Consider the following 17,022-nt stretch of genomic DNA (forward strand, 5'->3'; position numbering starts at 1 on the left):
GGATGAAAGGAGCACAACAGCTCTGGGGTGGCAGCGCTGAGCCCGATTGCTGCCCAGGAGGTTGGGCAAAATGCCCCTGAAGCATGGCGGGGGGATTCCTTTCCTGGGTGAAAGGAACTTTGGGTCTCCTTTGGGTCCCTCTGGGCTCCCTCCGTCCTGGAGGCTGTTGGCAGCAGCGTGGGAACCCCCAGAAGCTCTGCTTTCCTCCAAGATGTGTGGGGAAACTGAGTCACCAAGCCCAGCCCAGCTTCTGAGAGTGGATTCAGGCCCCCTCCTGCTGCTGGAGAAGGAGGTGCTGGCACTTCTGGGGGTGGCACTGAAAACTCGGGGGTTAGGGCACATGTAGCCCAAACAGGGGTGAGCCTGGGCTGAGCGCTGGGTGAAACTCATCACACAGAGGGCTGGCAGCCACAGCAAGGGCTGTGGTTGCTGTGGGATGGGGTGGGGAGGCAGAAGACACCCCAGCATGATGGACAGGATCACTTCTACAGGCTTTTATTGCCAAAGTGGTAAAATTCCTCTCCAGAGGGCTGGGAGCATCCTCCGACCTCCTGGCTGAGCTGCCCCCCTCTGCCTCACAACCACCACCCGGGACCCTGCATCCCTTTGCCAGTCCCCAATCCACCTGGACCTGCCCAGGGGGACATGAAGGGCACAGGGCACATGTGGGGCCATGTCCCATCAGGCCAGGATGGGGAAGGAGGCGGCGGTGGCCACGCCGCAGTTGTTGTCCTTCATGGCCATGAGGATGTAGCCATCGTTGCCCCAGTAGGTGGACCAGGAGTTCTTGATGAGCCAGTAGCTCTTGCCATGCAGGACCCCATAGCCCACGGCCAGCACCGCGTGGTCCAGCGATGACGTCTCGTTTCCTGGCCAAGAGGAGAGAAGAAAATGGACACATCTCAGTCCCCACATCCCTTGGAGCTGGGGGTGATCTCTGATGGAGCGAGCGGCCCCCAACCCCAATGAGTAGGACACGGAGCCTCCTGGGTTGAGCAGACTCACCGCAGTGGGGCTCCTCGTAGACGCCGTTGGCGTAGAAGGCGAAGGACTTGTGTGAGGCGTCAATGTTGACGGCCACGGGTCCATGCTTGACCAGCGCAGCCTTCAGCGCCGTGGCGCTGCCCGGCTCCACACTGGCATAGCCGGCCAGTTGGGCCACCAGCTCCGACTGGTTGCAGTGGCAGTAGCCATTCTGGAGGGGGGGGAAGGCTGAGGTGGCACCGGGGTCCCAGGGCAGGTGGAGGGGGGTCCGACCCACGCCGGTGAGGGGGAAGGAGTGAGGGGGACAACTCAGATGGAGCATCCATAAACCAAAGTAGAGTCTCCATCTGCTGCCAAAGGGGTGATGGCTGATTTGGGAGAGCCTGGGGGGTAGGATTGGGGAGGGGGTGGCTCTGTACCCCCCCCACCCCCCTCCCAAGCGGTGCTGCCACCCTTACCTGCCCCAGGTAGGGCCCGTAGGACTCGGTGCTGGCGATGCCGCCGTGCTTCATGATCCACTCGTAGGCTCGCCACTCCTCGCCCCCGTCACACGCCTGGTTCCCGAAGCCCCAGGAGCAGTCGATGAGGACTTGTTGGGACAGGGGGGTCAGCACGCCAGTCTGGAGGAGGGACACACTGTAGGGGTGGGGACAGGCACCCTCCAGGTGCCCCAGCCATCCCTATGGGGCATGGCCCCGCTCTCACCTTGAGGAAGAGGGCACCCTCCATGGCACCCGTGGTAGCGAAGCTCCAGCAGGACCCACAGACGGCTTGGTCCTTCACGGGGGTCACGGCGCCTAGGGACAACGGGATGGGGGGGTGAGAGGCTGGGGTGGCACTAGTAGAAGGGAAACTGAGGCAGGAGCCGAGGGCTCACTGTGCTTCCAGAGGCACCACAGCCAGGGCTTGGTGCCCGGGCTTCCACGCTGGTAGCACCGCAACCCTCCTCACCATAGAGCCGCCAGTCGAGGCTCTCGGGCAGGATGAGGCCGGCGTAGAGCTGGGTGGGGAAGGGCTGCCTGTTGTTGGGAGCCCCGCTCCGGCGGCGGCCCCGCAGGGCGGCCAGCTCCTGGGGCGTGCGGTCGGCCAAGTGGTTCAGGGCCAGCGTGTAGGAGAGAGCGGCACGGTTCCTCGAGTGCACGAACCTGCGGCAGAGCAGGGATGCAGCGAGAGGGGAGCGGGGGACCACGCTGTCCCCCCACAATCTTTAGGCCCCCCCCCCCCCGCCCCCGCAGCCCATCCCTTGGCATCCCCGTACCGCATGTTATGGATGAAGGTGCGCCTGCGATGCTCGTGCTCCTCCTCGCTGCCGTAGCTCTTCCCAAACCGCTCCTTGTAGCGGTGGAAGAGGTGATGGTGGACGTGGTCCATCTCCGGCACCCTCCCCACAAATTCCTGCATGGGGTTGGCCATGATGCGGTGCTCGGGACCGGCCGTGGGCCACTGCTCACACTGCACCCCTGCCGTAAGTCACAGATGATGGCTGATGCTTCCTGAGTGGGGACGGGCTCTCCTGGCCCCCAACCAGGGTGCACAGCATGGTCACCCCCAAAACCATTGGGGCTGTCCATCTCCTATGGACACCTGCATGCGGGGGGTGTGTGTGTGTGTCTGTGCCCACACCAGAGCCGGCTTCCAAGCACCCATGATCCCACCCAGCACCCCGGGAAAGCACCCACACCATTCCAGCTCTCAACATTAATTAAATTTCTCCCCTGCTTTTTTCCCCAGCCAAACCAATTTGCCCAAATTATCAGCCTCTTGCAAAAAAAACAAAACCCCAAACAAACAGAAAAACAAATTAAAAGGTGGAAGGGGTGCTGCATTTTGGTGACAGCACCGGCCGCGGGGGTGGCCGGGGACACTCACCCTCCGGGAGACGGAAGATGCTGGGGGAGAAGCGGTGGCTGAAGGAGGAGTAGTCGATCTCGTACTTGTCGTAGTGGGAGCCCAGGAGGCTGTTGAAGCCGCGCACCTCGTAGTGCAGGGGCACGGGGCCACGGGCAGAGCTGCCCACCCGCAGCGTGTAGACGTTCTTCTTGTGGCCCCAGTAGGAGATGTTCTGCCAGACGGCGCAGGGCTGCCCGCGGAAACGCTCCTCCCGCACCCACTGGGGGACAAGACACGTGTTGGGGACCGGGGTGCCACACTGACACTGGGTCCGTGCCCCCAGTGAGCTGGGACACCCCACAGTGATGGCACCCCATCCCACATCATAGAATTATAGAATGGTTTGGGTTGGAAGGGACCTTAAAGCCCATCCAGTGCCACCCCCTGCCCTGTCCCCTGGGCAGGGACACCTCCCACCAGACCAGGTTGCTCCAAGCCCCCTCCAACCTGGCCTTGAACCCCTCCAGGGATGGGGCAGCCACAGCTTCTGTTCCATCATGCCATGCTGGATGCAACCCCTTCGCTTCCATCACCCATGGCCGCATCCAACCTTGTATTTATCCATTCCCAGCCAGGGAAGGCTGCTCTGCCCTTGTAGGGTGGTAGCTGTCAGACACTCTGTCCCCATGGGGGGGGTCCCTTGTCCCCTCCCCTGCCCCATCCCACATCCTGGAGGACCATGCCCAGGGCTCACCTTGAAGTTCTCCAGGCTGGGGAAGACACTTTGTGGGGCGATGAGGTCCCCATCGGTGCCGTTGATGCGGAAGCACTTGCGGACATTGACCTCCGTCTCCGTGGTCTCAGGAGTCACTTTGAAGCTGGCACCAAAGGGCTCGATGGAGCCAAACTGGTAGGTGACCACTTGGCCTGGGGATGGGGACAGCACTAAGGTCAAGCCAAGCCCCCCGGGTCCTGGCATGGTGGTGGCTCCCAGGGCTTTGCTGGGGCACCTGGAGGTCCTAGGGCAGAAGGAGGGGGATGGTGAGGGGTCGAGGGGGATGGACCCCTTTCTGCACCCACCACCATAGTACTCGATGCGGCTCTTCCCCCCGGTGAGGTTGTACCAGGCTTCGAAGGGCTCCCTGATCTCCGCGTAGGGCAGGCTGATGACTCCTGCGGGCACGGAGGGGACGGGCTCGGGGGGCTGTGGTGGGGGCCAAGCCCTGGGGACATCCCCCGTCCCCCTGCCCCAAGCCCATGGCAGGGAAGGGAGTGTGGGGAAGGCAGGGAGCACCCCAAGCCCCTGCGGCATTACCCCCTGCTCCCACCCACGGCCACCGCTGGTGGCACCATCCCACCCAGAGGGTTGCCCTGTCCCTGAGCAGTACCTGTGACGTGGTAGATGTCCCCAAATGTGGGTGTCTCCAGAGGAGCTTTGCACTCTACTCCTGGAAGAAAAACAAGAACAAGCCCCAAACCCCTTTACGCTGCCGATTATCCACCTCTCCACGGTGGGGGGCGGCAGCGGTGCTGGTCCCTGGCTTGCTGTCCTGTAGGAGAGGGGGACAGACCCAGGGAAGCCCGTGCTGGTGGCAGGGTTGGGAGGGCTCCTACCTGCCCAGGCAGGGCAGAGACCAGGGGTACCCAAGCCAGTGGTCCCCACTCCTCCACCAGCTCTGCCTGACCCAGAGCCCCCCATGTGCATCTCCCTGGGGTGCGGCCAGCTCGGGGACACCCCAAAGGCCCCACGCACACCCCAGGGTGTGGAGGACAACTGTATGAACCCCCATATGCCGTGCACAGAGTGTACCCACTGCTCTGAACATGGGGACAGGGATGGAGCAGACCCCTCCCAGGGCAAGGACCCCCCCAGCAGCCCAGGACCACCGCAGTGCCCAGGCTAAGGGGCACGATGGCATCACCCCGCGATGGAGGCACTGCATCCGTGTCCACCCCCCTGCAAGGTCAGTCAGGACGGGTGCTCACCCAGCAGCACGGCAGCCCCCAGCACCAGCAGCCCCCCCAGCCCCTCCATCCTGCCCACCCCAGCCCACGCTGCTGCCCGGCACCCACGGATGGCTTAAATACTGCTGGTGGGTGGGCAGGGAGCCGCAGGCAGCCAACAGGCAGAGCCCCGTCCATCTCTTGGCTGGGGCTACACCAAGGGGGAGGCGGGGCTTTATCTTGCCCCCCCCTCCTCCCTCCACCATGGGCACCCATGGGTGCCTTTCCCACCAGGGTGGATGCTGATACCATGTGCTTGCAGGGCTCGGGGAGCAGGGTGGGACCCAGACCCCTGTGAGCACTGGTACCCCATGGCAGTGCCATCCCCTGGGGCCATTGATTGAGGGCCTGGGGGAGGGGGGGGGTGTCCCTGTACTCCTGCCCACCCTGGGTGGCAGTTTGCAGCTAGGCTTTGCTGCGAGCAGGGGGAGAATCTGCCAAACCCTGGGGCAAGGAGGTGCGGCGAGACCCTGCCAGGCACCCCCAAAGCCCCTCTGGGTGCTGCTGGGATGGGAGCCAAGGTGTCCCCACCGCAGGGGAGACGGGGAGGGGGGGCTGTTTGCATCCCTACCATCCTTCTGGATATACCACCAGGGCAAGCCCAGGACTGCAATTAACGGGGGTTTAATTGGAAAAAAAAGCAGGAAAGATGCAGCTGAAGTGTCAGGAGCTACACGGCAAAACAGAGCTGGGGAGGAGAGCTGCACTGTCACCGCGGCAGAGTGGCCTTCACCCCTCCCGCTTGCTGCGTCTCCAGCTGGCCCCCAGCCCAAGGTGACAGCGAGCCCAAAACAAAGCCGATAAGGGCTCGGTGTGGGCTGGCTGCACGTGCCATGGGGGACGAGTCAGGCCGGATTCAGCTGCGCCCTTGGGTGCTGGGCTGGGTTGATGCACCCCATGCTCCTTCCCTAGGGACCACCACCGCCGCCGCCACTGCAGCCCCCAGGGTGCACATCCTGTCCTGAGGAGGTACCACCGAAGATGGGAGACCACCAGAGTCTCCAATCCAAACCGGGAGCACCCAGGTGAGCCATGGCCACGGCATAAAGTGCCTTTCCCTGGACTGGGGGTGGGCAGCCCGGTGGGGTGAAGAGGAGCCCGGCTCATGGCAAATACCGCTGGTGCCACCCCTACCCATAGCCACAACAGGGACTGGGGCAGAGGGTGGATGCCTTCCCTCCCTCCTCCCCGACACCCCACGCCAGGAATTTCTCATCTCAGCAGAAATCCCTGGGGTTGTTTGTGCTCCACCTCGAGAGATAGGGCTGGAAAAAGCCGCTCCCCTCGCCCTGGGTGTCTGGGACCGTCTGTGAGAGCCAGCTGGCTCTGCCAGGAAGGCACCGTCCCCTGCCCGGGAGGCCTCTGCCGTCCCACAGGACAGAGAACACCAGCCTGGGGACAGGGACCTGTGCAGGGGACAGATGATGTGGGGTCTGCCAAGGGGGCAGAGGTGGGTGAGCAGCACTGGAATCCCTCCTGTAGAAGCAAACCAGTTGGTTTTCCAGGGTCTTTATTGGCCAGCTCTCAGCTGGGTTCTCATCCAGCCCTTTGTCCAGCTCACTGTGGCCCTGTCCCATCGTGTCCCCAGCTTCTTCACGTCTGGTAGCTCACACCGAAGGGGCTGATCCAGGGATGGGTGCTGAGAGCATTGCCAAGGGCTCTTCCCCGCAGAGCTGAGAGGTGGCTCAGGCCAGAATGGGGTAAGTAGCTTCGGTGGCCACGCCGCAGTTGTTGTCCTTCATGGCCATGAGGATGTAGCCGTCGTTGCCCCAGTAGGTGGACCAGGAGTTCTTGATGAGCCAATAGGTCTCTCCCTGCAGGACCCCGTAGCCCACGGCCAGCACTGCGTGGTCCAACCCTCCTGGCTTATTTGCTGCAAGGAAAAACACGGGAGATGGCTTGTCTGGAGAGCATCCCTGCTCCCGGGACAGAACCAGGGGTGGCTGTAGGACCAGTTCCCTCTTCCACCAGTGCCCAAGCTGCTCCGCAACAAGTCTCCCAGCATCTCCCTGAGCATCCAGGTCCTCCCATGCCCCACGTGCCACCCAACTCACCGCACTTGGGCTCGTAGTAGACGCCGTTGGAGTAGAAGGAGAAAGTCCTGTGTGAGGCATCGATGCTGACAGCCACGGGGCCGTGCTTGTAGATGGCAGCTTTGACGGCCGTGATGTTGCCCGAGGTGACGTTGACGTAGCCCGTGATCTTGGCCAGCATCTCAGACTGGTTGTAGTGGCACAAGCCGTTCTGCAGCACCCCAGAGGGGGACACAATATGTCATCCAGAGCCCCTAGATCCCCTTGCTGGGACCCTGCCCACCGTGATGCCCTGCTCTGATGCAGGGAGTGATCTGGGACTCGGAGTGTGGCAGCATCCTGGCTCTGCTCCCTCTGTCCTCCCTTGCCCACCATGGTGGGGACGTTTTCCCGGCTGCTGCAGGGACACAGCATTGCCTGCACGCAAGATGGGGAACCAGCTCTGCACCCCAAGCCCTGGGGGGGCCATCGACTGCGTCTTGTAGCCACGTCCCTGTCCCCGGGCAGCCCTGCTCCATCCTTGCTCCCCAGGGTATGGAGGGACCCACCCGTGGGTGGAGGAGCCTTGTCCTTGTTTTGCAAGAAGAGAAACTGAGGCAAGTGGTGACGAAATGGCCCGGCTGAGCCCTGGGGCTTGGCTTTGGACCGTGCTTTGAACCACGGGGAGCCTGGTGCCTTGGAAACGAGGGGATGTCCCCATCTCCAGAGCCCCTTAGCACCTCTGATTGACCCTGATCACCCCAACGTGGCTTTAAAGCCAGGCCTGGGGGGCACATCCCAAAACATGGGGGACCCCAGCAGGGACATGGGGGCCTTACTTGACCCTTGTAGTTGCCGTAGGACTCGGTGCTGGCGATGCCGCCGTGTTTCTTGATCCACTCGTAGGCTCGCCACTCCTCGCCCCCGTCACAGGCATAATTCCCAAAGCCCCAGGAGCAGTCGATGAGGACTTGTTGGGACAGGGGGGTCAGCACGCCGGTCTGGGGGGGGACACACACTGTAGGGGTGGGGACAGGCACCCTCCAGGTGCCCCAGCCATCCCTATGGGGCATGGCCCCGCTCTCACCTTGAGGAAGAGGGCACCCTCCATGGCACCTGTGGTAGCGAAGCTCCAGCAGGACCCACAGACGGCTTGGTCCTTCACGGGGGTCACAGCGCCTGGGGGGGTAAGAGGTTGGGGTGGCACTGGTGGAAAGGAAACTGAGGCAGGAGTCGAGGACTCGCTGTGCTCTCAGAGCCAGCTCAGCCAGGGCTTGGTGCTAAGGGTGGGAGGGTGAACGCACCCGCAAACCTGCGGGACCCCCACCCTTGGGTTGGGGCAAGCTCTGGGGGTGTTGCTCCCAGCTGCTGGGGACATGGGGGAAGCCAGATGTGGCTTCAGATGTCACATCTGTCCCTGGGGCACCAGAGTGAATGAGGGCTGAGGACCAAGTGCCAAAGGCAGCTCAGTCAGCCAGATAAGCCCCGCTTCCATCCTCCAGCTGCTGAGCAGAGCGGGGACCACAGGGAGATGTGGGTCCCAAGGGGCAGCGTGGCCCCACGGGCTCCCAAGCGGAGACCAGAGCACCCCACTTGGGGGTGAGACCCCCTTTCCCTGACCCCGCACCTACCGTACATACGCCAGTCGAGGCTCTCGGGCAGGATGAGGCCGGCGTAGAGCTGGGTGGGGAAGGGCTGCCCGTTGTTGGGAGCCCCGCTCCGGCGGCGGCCCCGCAGGGCGGCCAGCTCCTGGGGCGTGCGGTCGGCCAAGTGGTTCAGGGCCAGCGTGTAGGAGAGAGCGGCACGGTTCCTCGAGTGCACGAACCTACGGGTGCAACGAGGACAGCATCAGCCATGCAACCCCCTGGAGATGGGGAGCACCCCTTGGAGGGGGGGGTGGGGGGGCTGGCATCTTCACACACCACACCCTCCCCCCGCCGTCTGCCTGTACCTCATGTTGTGCACGAAGATGCTCTGCCTGTGCTCCAGCTCCCACGCGGAGCTGTACCGCCGTCCCATCCGCCTGCGGTAGTGGTGGAAGACCTGGTGGGCCCAGGGTTGGTGCCGTCCCACCAGGTCCTCCATGGGGTTGGCCAGCACCCGGTGCTCCGCCGAGCTCCCCGGCAGGTCGCCGCACTTCTTCGTCTCTGGGGAGCGAGGAGGGGATGCCATCAGCCCCAGCCCCACGGGGAGGATGGGGTGGGGTGGGGGGGTACCAACCCAGCTCACCGTTGATGGGGAGGTCGAAGATGGAGGGGGGGAAGCTGTTGTCGAAGTCGGTGTAGGCGATCTCATACTTGTCGTAGTGGGAGCCCAGCAGGCTGTTGTAGCCCCGCATCTCATAGTGGACGGGGGCCACCCCGCAGCTGGAATTGGTCACCCACAGGGTGTAGACGTTCTTCTTCTGCGCCCAGCGGGTGACGTTCTGCCAGACGGCGCAGTACCGACCCCGGTAGTACTCCTCCCGCAGGAACTGAGAGGGGGACGTGGCATCAGTGGGGGGGGAATCTCGGGCTGGGGACCCCGCATCACCCCCCGGGCTCACTTCTTCGCAGGAGCCCACTACTCCTGGTGTATGTACAGCACCTTGCACCAGCCCGCACCGGTGCTTAGCACACAGCCATGTGTGGGGCAGAAAGGGGGGCAAGGATTCATCATAGAGTCACAGAATGGTTTGGGTTGGAAGGGACCTTAAAGATCATCCAGTGCCACCCCCTGCCCTGGGCAGGGACACCTCCCACCACACCAGGTTGCTCCAAGCCCCCTCCAACCTGGCCTTGAACCCCTCCAGGGATGGGGCAGCCACAGCTTCTCTGGGCAACCTGGGCCAGGCTCTCACCACCCTCACAGCAAAGAATTTCTTCCCCAGATCCCATCTCAGTCTCCCCTCTTTCGGTGTCAAACCCTTCCTCCTCATCCTATGGCTCCCCTCCCTGATCCAGAGTCCCTCCCCAGCTTTCCTGGAGCCCCTTTAGGGACTGGAAGGGGCTCTAAGGTCTCCCTGGAGCCATCTCCATCTCCAGGCTAATTGGGGGTGTAACACAGGACAGACCCCCCCATCTGGCTCAGCAGTGCCCTGGGGACACCCCACTGTATGTGCCCTGGCAGCAGGGGGGAGGTGGGTCTGGCTGCACCCCCACCCCCCCCCTCCAAAAGCCTCCAGGTTTTCCCTGCTTGTTTCCAAGCTCTCATCCTTCAGGCACGTGTCCAGCTCGGTGTCTGGTTTTTGGTGACAGCTTGGTGTCCCCATCGCTCCCTGCACCCCTCCTGCTGATCCCAGCCCTGCCGGAGGCTGGGGCCGGCGGGAGCTGGGTTGCCATGCAGTGACTTGCCCGAACCTTCCCGAAACGCCGGCGTTCGTGTGGGCTGTGACACGTCCCAACACGGCTGCTGGGATTGGGAAAGGAGTCGGGAGTCCGGCCCCGATCCGGGTGGGGAAATGACCCTCCCTGCGCCCCAGGGTGCGGGGGCATGTCCTGGCCTGTCCCAGCACCCTGCTACCCCCCAGGATGGAGGAAAGCATCTCCAGCTGCCCAGAACCCCCCTCCATACAAAGCCTGAAGATGTTCTGGGCAGTGGGTGGGATCCAGGCTCCGGCGTTTCCCACCTTGAAGCCATCCATGCTGGGGAAGACGCTCTGAATCTTGACCACGTCCTCCTTGGAGCCGGGCAGCTGGAAGCATTTTCTGGCGTTCACCTCCTTCTCGGTGGTCTCCGGCGTGATCTTGTACAGCATCCCGTAGGGTTTCACCCCCGCCAGCTGGTAGGTTATCACCTGCCCTGTGCCAGCGGGGAAGGGGAAACTGAGGCACGGGCGGTCCTGCCCCTGTCCTCCCTTCGCACAGGGCAGGGGTCCGTGCAGGGTGGGCACAGCCCACTCACCCACCCACCCACCCACCACCCGCTTACCCCCGTAATACTGGATCCGGCTCTTGTTTCCCGTCAGGTTGTACCAGGCTTCGAAGGGCTCCTCGATCTCAGCATAGGGCAGGTTAATGACACCTGCGGGGTCCCCAGCATGGGACACGGGTCACCCTCGAGGCCTCAGCACCCCAACATCCCTCCCCGAGCCCCCCCCAGCCTCCACAGAGGGTGCAGACCCACAGCCAACAAAAGTGCTGTCCCCATGGGGGCTGAGGCAGGGAGAGGCACCCAGCTGTGTGAAACTGTCCCAGTTTGGCACTGGGACGGTCTGGTCCTGCCCGGTGCTGAGCATCATCTGCTCCCCCCCCATGGCAGAGGGCACCGCGGGGTCCCGTTACCTCGGACATGGTAGATGGAGCCAAACTGGGGCCGATGGCGGGAGAGCCCATAGTCCTGTCCTGGAAGGCAGAGGGGAGTAGGGGTAAGGGGGGGCTGTTGTTCCCCCCCCCAGCAGAGCAGGGGACAGGGCAGGAGGCTGCCTGAGCCAGTGTCCCCCATTCCCTGCAGCCTCTCCTGTGTGTGGTGGGGCGGGGGGGCTCGGCTGAAAGCAGCTCCACGAGCCCATGGGTGGCACATGCAAAGGACACTGACACATTGACACCCTCCCAGGGCCAGACCCGGGGTTGGCACCACGTCACGACCTGCCACCATGCTGGAGTGAGCCCTGCGATGTGACACACACACACACACACACACCCCCCCAGGGAACCCCAGCTGCTGGGGCAATGCCCCCATGGGAGGCAGTGCCACCCCGGGGCTGGTGGCCATGGCTTTGGGTGATGTTTCCAAGGGGAGGTGTAGCCAAGCTGTCCCAAAACAAGCAGGGCATGGATGAGGGGTGCCGGAGAGCCGTCTGGTCCCGCCTGGCATCTCCCAGTGACCTCCCCAACCTCCCTCGGGGCCCCCAGCTTGTGCAACCCCACGCCAACACACCCGCCGCTGGGAACGGGGCCTTTCCCTCCGTCAGCATCTTCCTTCTCCCCGGGAGCGATCCGGCAGAGCCTGCCCCATGCCCAGTCCCGGGCAGACAGGACTAGACCCGGTTCTGCTTCTGCTCCCAAAACCCGGGGTGGGCAGGGACCGGCAGCCCCCGCCGCCTGCACCCCAGGCTGTCCCATGGGTGCCCATCACACCCCGGGTCCGTGGGTGCAGGAGGAGCAGCCGTGGATCCGGCAACCCCACAACCCTGCTCAGCGTTACACCCACCAGGGAAGGGGGTCCTGGGCATGGGGGGGCACGGTCCCCCCAAGCCACCCCTGTCCCCTCCCGTTCCTTCCAGCCACAGCCTTCCCAGTTTCCCTGCCTGCTCTTTGCCGGCAGCAAAACCAGGGAATGGCTTGGGCTTGTGTGCCTGTTAAAGCCCTTCTGGCTCCATTTAGCCTTATTTTCACCCCCCCGAACCCCGCCAAGCCCTTGAGGCACCTCTTCCCCCCTCCTCCCCCCCTTTCCACCCCAACTCTCCTCTCTCTTGGGGGAACTGCAAATTTGGGGACCCAACAAGCAAGAAACCCCTTCCCCAGCCTGCCTGTCCCGCGACAGCGAGGTGACACCCGCCTGGGTGCCCCCAGGGTGTCCCCAGTGGGGACAGTGCCACTGGGGGGGGACACACACACACAAACTCACCCTGGACGGCGATGCAGAGCGCAGAGGCTGTGAGCCAGCGGAGAACACCCATCCTCGCCCCCCCGGCTCGCTGGGGAACCAGCTCTCGCCTTTAAGCCGGAGCCGGCGAAACCCAGCAGAGCCAATGCTGAAACTGGGGCCCTCCCCGGAGGAGGGAAGGAACCGGCACCATGTGGTGCCTGGCGGGGGGGGGCGGGCACCCTAGGGTGCTCGGCGGGGTGAGCGTGTCTCGGCAGGGTCCCCACGGAGGGAGATGGAGCAACGGCGGGTGCTGCAGGGGGACCAGAGGTGCAGGATGAGCCCCGAAGAGGCACGAGCAGTTTGGTGGGGAGGGTGCAGATTGGGGGCCACCCCAACCTGGGGGGGGGGGGAGCAGTGGGGCTGTGCTTCCCACCTTGTGCAGGGGGAAGAGCCTCCCTGGGGCTGGGGAGCTCTTTGCCAAGCAGCCCCGACGCCAAGGTGATGGGCAGGAGGCAGTGCCCTAACAGAGGGCTGGGGCTGTGAGTGACTTGGTATTAAGAAACCAGGCTGGGAGCACTGGGAAGCCTTTGCTGGGAGGGGGGGGGGCTTCTTGAGGGGGAGGGCTGAGCTGGATGTGGGGCACAGGGAAACGTGGGCACCCCCCACCCCAGCCCCCAGGGTGTGGGCAGAGGGCTGGACATGCTGTGTGTCACCCCTTACTCGCTGCTCAGCCCCTCTGACTGCAAAGAGGGAAACTGAGGCACGGCATGGGGGGCGGGGGGAGCAGCCAGGCTGAAATGGAGAGCCTCATCTAGCAGGGCAGGAGAGGGTTTCCTCTAACTCCGGGAAAACACCCCCTTCCTCAAACCCTTATCAGCCTCCTAGGGCTCCGGGGGATCTCCCGCCCCTCACTGCAGGGGCTCCGGCCCCCCCACTGCTGGGGGGAGGATTTATATGCTGCCACCCCCACCCCCATTTCCATCCTGCACACAGGGAGGAGGCTTGGAGCCCTCTTAGCAAGGTTGCTCCCCCCACCAAGGGGATGTCCCATGCCAGGCTGTGATCCCCAGGGATGGGGGAGCCTATGGCAGCCCCTCTCCCCAGACTTACCCCCCCACACGCTGCCTGCTCCCAGGGGATGGGGGTTCAGCATCTCTGACACCCCAGCACCCTCCCTACCTTATGGCAGAGCACCCTGCTGCCGTGCAGGCAGCTGGGGGGGACAGGTAGGGAGGAGGGTAAGTGCCCACCCCCCCGAGGATGAAGCCAACCAGAAACACCTGGGGCCATGATTTGGGAAGGGTCCTGGGAGCCCGAGTGGAGCCCGGAGGGTCTCATCACTCTGCACTCACCGCTGAGGAGCAGCCCCTGTCCCTGCTGTGTCCTGTCCCCTCCCAGGGACATTAGTCTGGCTCCATCCCCAACAGGGTCTGAATCCCGCCCGCCCCCCCAGCGAGTCCCAGATTGCCCCAAAAGCCCCCAAAACTGGGACTAAAGTGGACCTGTGATCCGTGCCATCCCCAGAATGAGTCAGGGGGTGACAAGGCGAGTGTGACATCACCCCAGGGGAGCATTTCCCCTCCCGGTGGGGACCTGGGACCTCCACCAGCCCTGGCCCCCACTGTGAGAACAGGAAATGCCAGGGTCAGACTCACCATTACACAGGAAAGAGGTCAGCCTGTGAGGGCTAACCACAGGGTGAGGAGGAGGAGGAGGAGGAGGAAGGCTGCGGAGAGATGGAGAAGGACCCCCATCCACCAGCGTGGCTGTGTGGGGAGATGGGGCGGCTGAGCTGAGACGCAGCCACTTCTGCGGGGGGAGTACGACCGCAGCCCCCCTGCCCTTCCTGTGCACCTTCACACACACCCCCTTAGGAGCACAGCCCCATGCCGGAAACTGCGGCCGGGGAGGGGGACATAAAAATATCACCGTCCCCTCGCTGTCACTGTCCCCTGCGGTGGGGGGGCGGGTGGGGTATGGCTGGGGGTCCGGGGGGGGGGCTGTGCAGGATCGGGCCTGGGTGGAGCTGCAGGGAGTATTTCCAGCTGGGGAGGTTTTGCACCCCTGATCAATGGTACTCAATGGCTTTAAGTTGGTGCTCAATGGCTTTAAGTCCAGATGGAGAGCAGTGACAAGTGGTGTCCCTCAAGGGTCCGTCCTGGGACCAGTACTGTTTAACATTTTTATCAACGACACAGAGGGATTGAGAGCACCATCAGCAAGTTTGCAGATGACCCCAAGCTGTGTGGTGGTGTCGATACACCAGAGGGACGGGATGTCATTCAGAGGGACCTGGACAGGCTGGAGAGGTGGGCCCAGATGAACCTCATGAGGTTCAACAAAAGCAAGTGCAGGGTCCTGCACCTGGGAAGAAACAATCCTCGGTATAAATCCAGCCTGGGGGATGAGGTGTTAGAAAGCAGCCCTGAGGAAAGGGACTTGGGGGTGCTGATGGAGGAGAAGCTGGACATGAGCAGGCAATGTGCACTCGCAGCCCAGAAGGCCAACCACATCCTGGGCTCCATCAAAAGAAGTGTTGCCAGCAGATCCAGAGAGGTGATTCTGCCACTTTACTCTGCTCTGGTGAGACCTCACCTGGAGCACTGTGTGCAGGTCTGGAGCCCTCAATATAGAGAGGACATGGACCTGATGGAGCGGGTCCAGAGGAGGGCCACCAAAATGATCAGGGGGCTGGAGCACCTCTCCTATGAGGACAGACTGAGGGAGCTGGGGTTGTTCAGCCTGGAGGAGGCTCCGGGGAGACCTCATAGCGGCCTCCCAGTACCTGAGGGGGGGCTACAGGAAGGCTGGGGAGGGTCTGTTTCCAAAGGCTGCAGTGACAGGACAAGGGGCAATGGCTTTAAGTTGGAGAAAGGGAGATTTAGATTGGATATTAAGAAAAAGTTCTTTACCATGAGGGTGGTGGAACACTGGAACAGGTTGCCCAGGGAGGTGGTTGAGGCCCCTTCCCTGGAGATATTCAAGGTGAAGCTCGACGAGGCCCTGGGCAACCTGGTCTAGTTGGGGGTGTCCCTGCTGACTGCGGGGAGGTCGGACTAGATGACCTTTGGAGGTCCCTTCCGGCCTGGACCAATCTATGAATCTATGATCAGCATGGGGGTCCCCCACCGAGACCCCCCCCACCGAGACCCCCCCCACCGAGACCCCCTCCTTGATCTGGCAGTCAGCATGCCAAAAGCTTGGGGTGCTCTCTGCAGCATGAGTGCCCCAGCACCCTGGACTGGGAGCACAGGCAGGGTGCTGGGGGGCTCATGGAGGGTGCTGGGGGGCTCAGGCAGGATGCTGGGGGGCTCACCCCCTCTCCCAGATCTCACCAAAGTTTGTGGGTCGGGGTGACCGATGCCAAACCTTGGGGTGGTCCCGCCAGCACCTTCATCTGGACAAGGAGTAAATAAAGGGTCCGGCACCTGGTGGGCTATCGATGGCCACAGCAACCCCTTGAGCTGGCCAGGAGTTGCACACCATCCTGGGGGGGACACGTAGGAGCCCCCCAGAACATGGTCCCAAGCTACCAGTCAGGCAGGGTGGGCTGCTCGCTGCCCCTCCGTGGGGTGTCACCCTGTCCCAGAAGAGCCACCGCAGCAGGGACCCTGTGCCAGGAGTACGGGGCAGCTGCTGCGGGTGCTCTGCCATCGGAGGGTCACCTTATTCCTGCCCCTCACAGGGTCACAGCCCCCCCTTTGCAATGTACTGTCCCCGTGCTGTCCCCTGCCTGGGGATGCTGGCACGGGGGGGATGTCGGGGGGGGTGATGAGGTGATCCCAAGCCCTTGGGATGGGCACAGGCAGCCTCCGGGAGCGGAGCTGGAGCCCGTGGAGCCGGCTATCCCCATGCAAATCCCTGTAAATCAGCCTGGGGAGCCACAGCAGTGTCCCCCCCCGCCCCATGCTGCTGGGGACTGGGGACCCCCCAATACCAGCCTGTGTCCCCCCACTCCATGCCACCTCCACGGGAAGGCGAGCGATGCCGGAGGGTGCTCCGGCGGCCGCCCCGGCTGGGCTGGCTGGTACAATGAACCATTGCTGGGAGCGCTGGGAGGAAAGGGGGGGCGAGGGGAGGGGAAGCTCTTGCTCTCGGCTGCGAGAGCCTCCGAGAAGAGAGGGGGAAACACACATACGGGCGCTCCCGCTCTCCCCACGGCGCCCGCAGCCTCCCGTCACCCGCCTCGACACCCCGGCCACCAAGGCTGGGCGGTTGGGGGTGCTGGAGAAGGGGGGGGGCACCCCGGCCTGCCATCCCGTCGGGAGCAGCCTGGGAGCAGGGGTCCATGCGAGCCGGAGCAGGAGGGCTGACGGTAGGAGGGATGCGTGGGGTGGTTGGGGGGCTCTGCCCTCTGCAACGGGTTGGGGGGGTGGTGTGTGTCATCTCTTAATCCCCTTGCTGTGTGTCGGTGGGGTGCTGAGAGCTGCCCCCCCCGGCCCCCCCCCCAAAGTGTGGCATGGCTTGGGGTCCAACGTGGGACGGAGCAGTGAGCCGTGGGGACAGAGAGTCCCGTCACCCTGGTGGGGGGGTTATGGGACGGCTTCCACCTGCTCCCCCCCGGGAACACCAGCTGCTGCAATGATCCTGGGGGTGGGGTGGGGGGAAGGAAACCCCCCATTCTTCCCATCCTGGGGTGAAGCGGGGGGGGGGGGGGGACACGGGGAGGGCTGGGGGCAGCCGC

At 63.8% G+C, this 17,022-nt stretch overlaps 2 protein-coding genes across 2 annotated transcripts; both read right to left on the bottom strand.

The window, feature by feature from the left end:
• Positions 1 to 681: 681 nt before the first annotated feature.
• LOC141474313 (digestive cysteine proteinase 1-like) lies at positions 682 to 4,849 on the bottom strand. Its single transcript, XM_074162158.1, has 11 exons — positions 4,801 to 4,849; positions 4,203 to 4,262; positions 3,895 to 3,987; positions 3,569 to 3,741; positions 2,854 to 3,094; positions 2,243 to 2,444; positions 1,936 to 2,129; positions 1,690 to 1,781; positions 1,443 to 1,604; positions 1,006 to 1,195; positions 682 to 869 (listed from the first exon to the last, which is right to left on the bottom strand). The coding sequence occupies exons 1-11, from the start codon at positions 4,847 to 4,849 to the stop codon at positions 682 to 684; spliced, it is 1,644 nt and encodes a 547-aa protein (XP_074018259.1).
• A 1,654-nt stretch (positions 4,850 to 6,503) lies between these two features.
• On the bottom strand, positions 6,504 to 12,594 carry LOC141474323 (digestive cysteine proteinase 1-like). Its single transcript, XM_074162171.1, has 11 exons — positions 12,378 to 12,594; positions 11,093 to 11,152; positions 10,740 to 10,832; positions 10,438 to 10,610; positions 9,060 to 9,303; positions 8,782 to 8,977; positions 8,462 to 8,655; positions 7,918 to 8,009; positions 7,670 to 7,831; positions 6,873 to 7,062; positions 6,504 to 6,691 (listed from the first exon to the last, which is right to left on the bottom strand). Exons 1-11 carry the CDS (start codon positions 12,427 to 12,429, stop codon positions 6,504 to 6,506), a joined length of 1,644 nt encoding a protein of 547 aa, XP_074018272.1. The 5' UTR covers positions 12,430 to 12,594.
• Positions 12,595 to 17,022: the final 4,428 nt, after the last annotated feature.

This window comes from Numenius arquata, chromosome 21, assembly GCF_964106895.1.
Source record: "Numenius arquata chromosome 21, bNumArq3.hap1.1, whole genome shotgun sequence".
NCBI lineage: Eukaryota > Metazoa > Chordata > Aves > Charadriiformes > Scolopacidae > Numenius > Numenius arquata.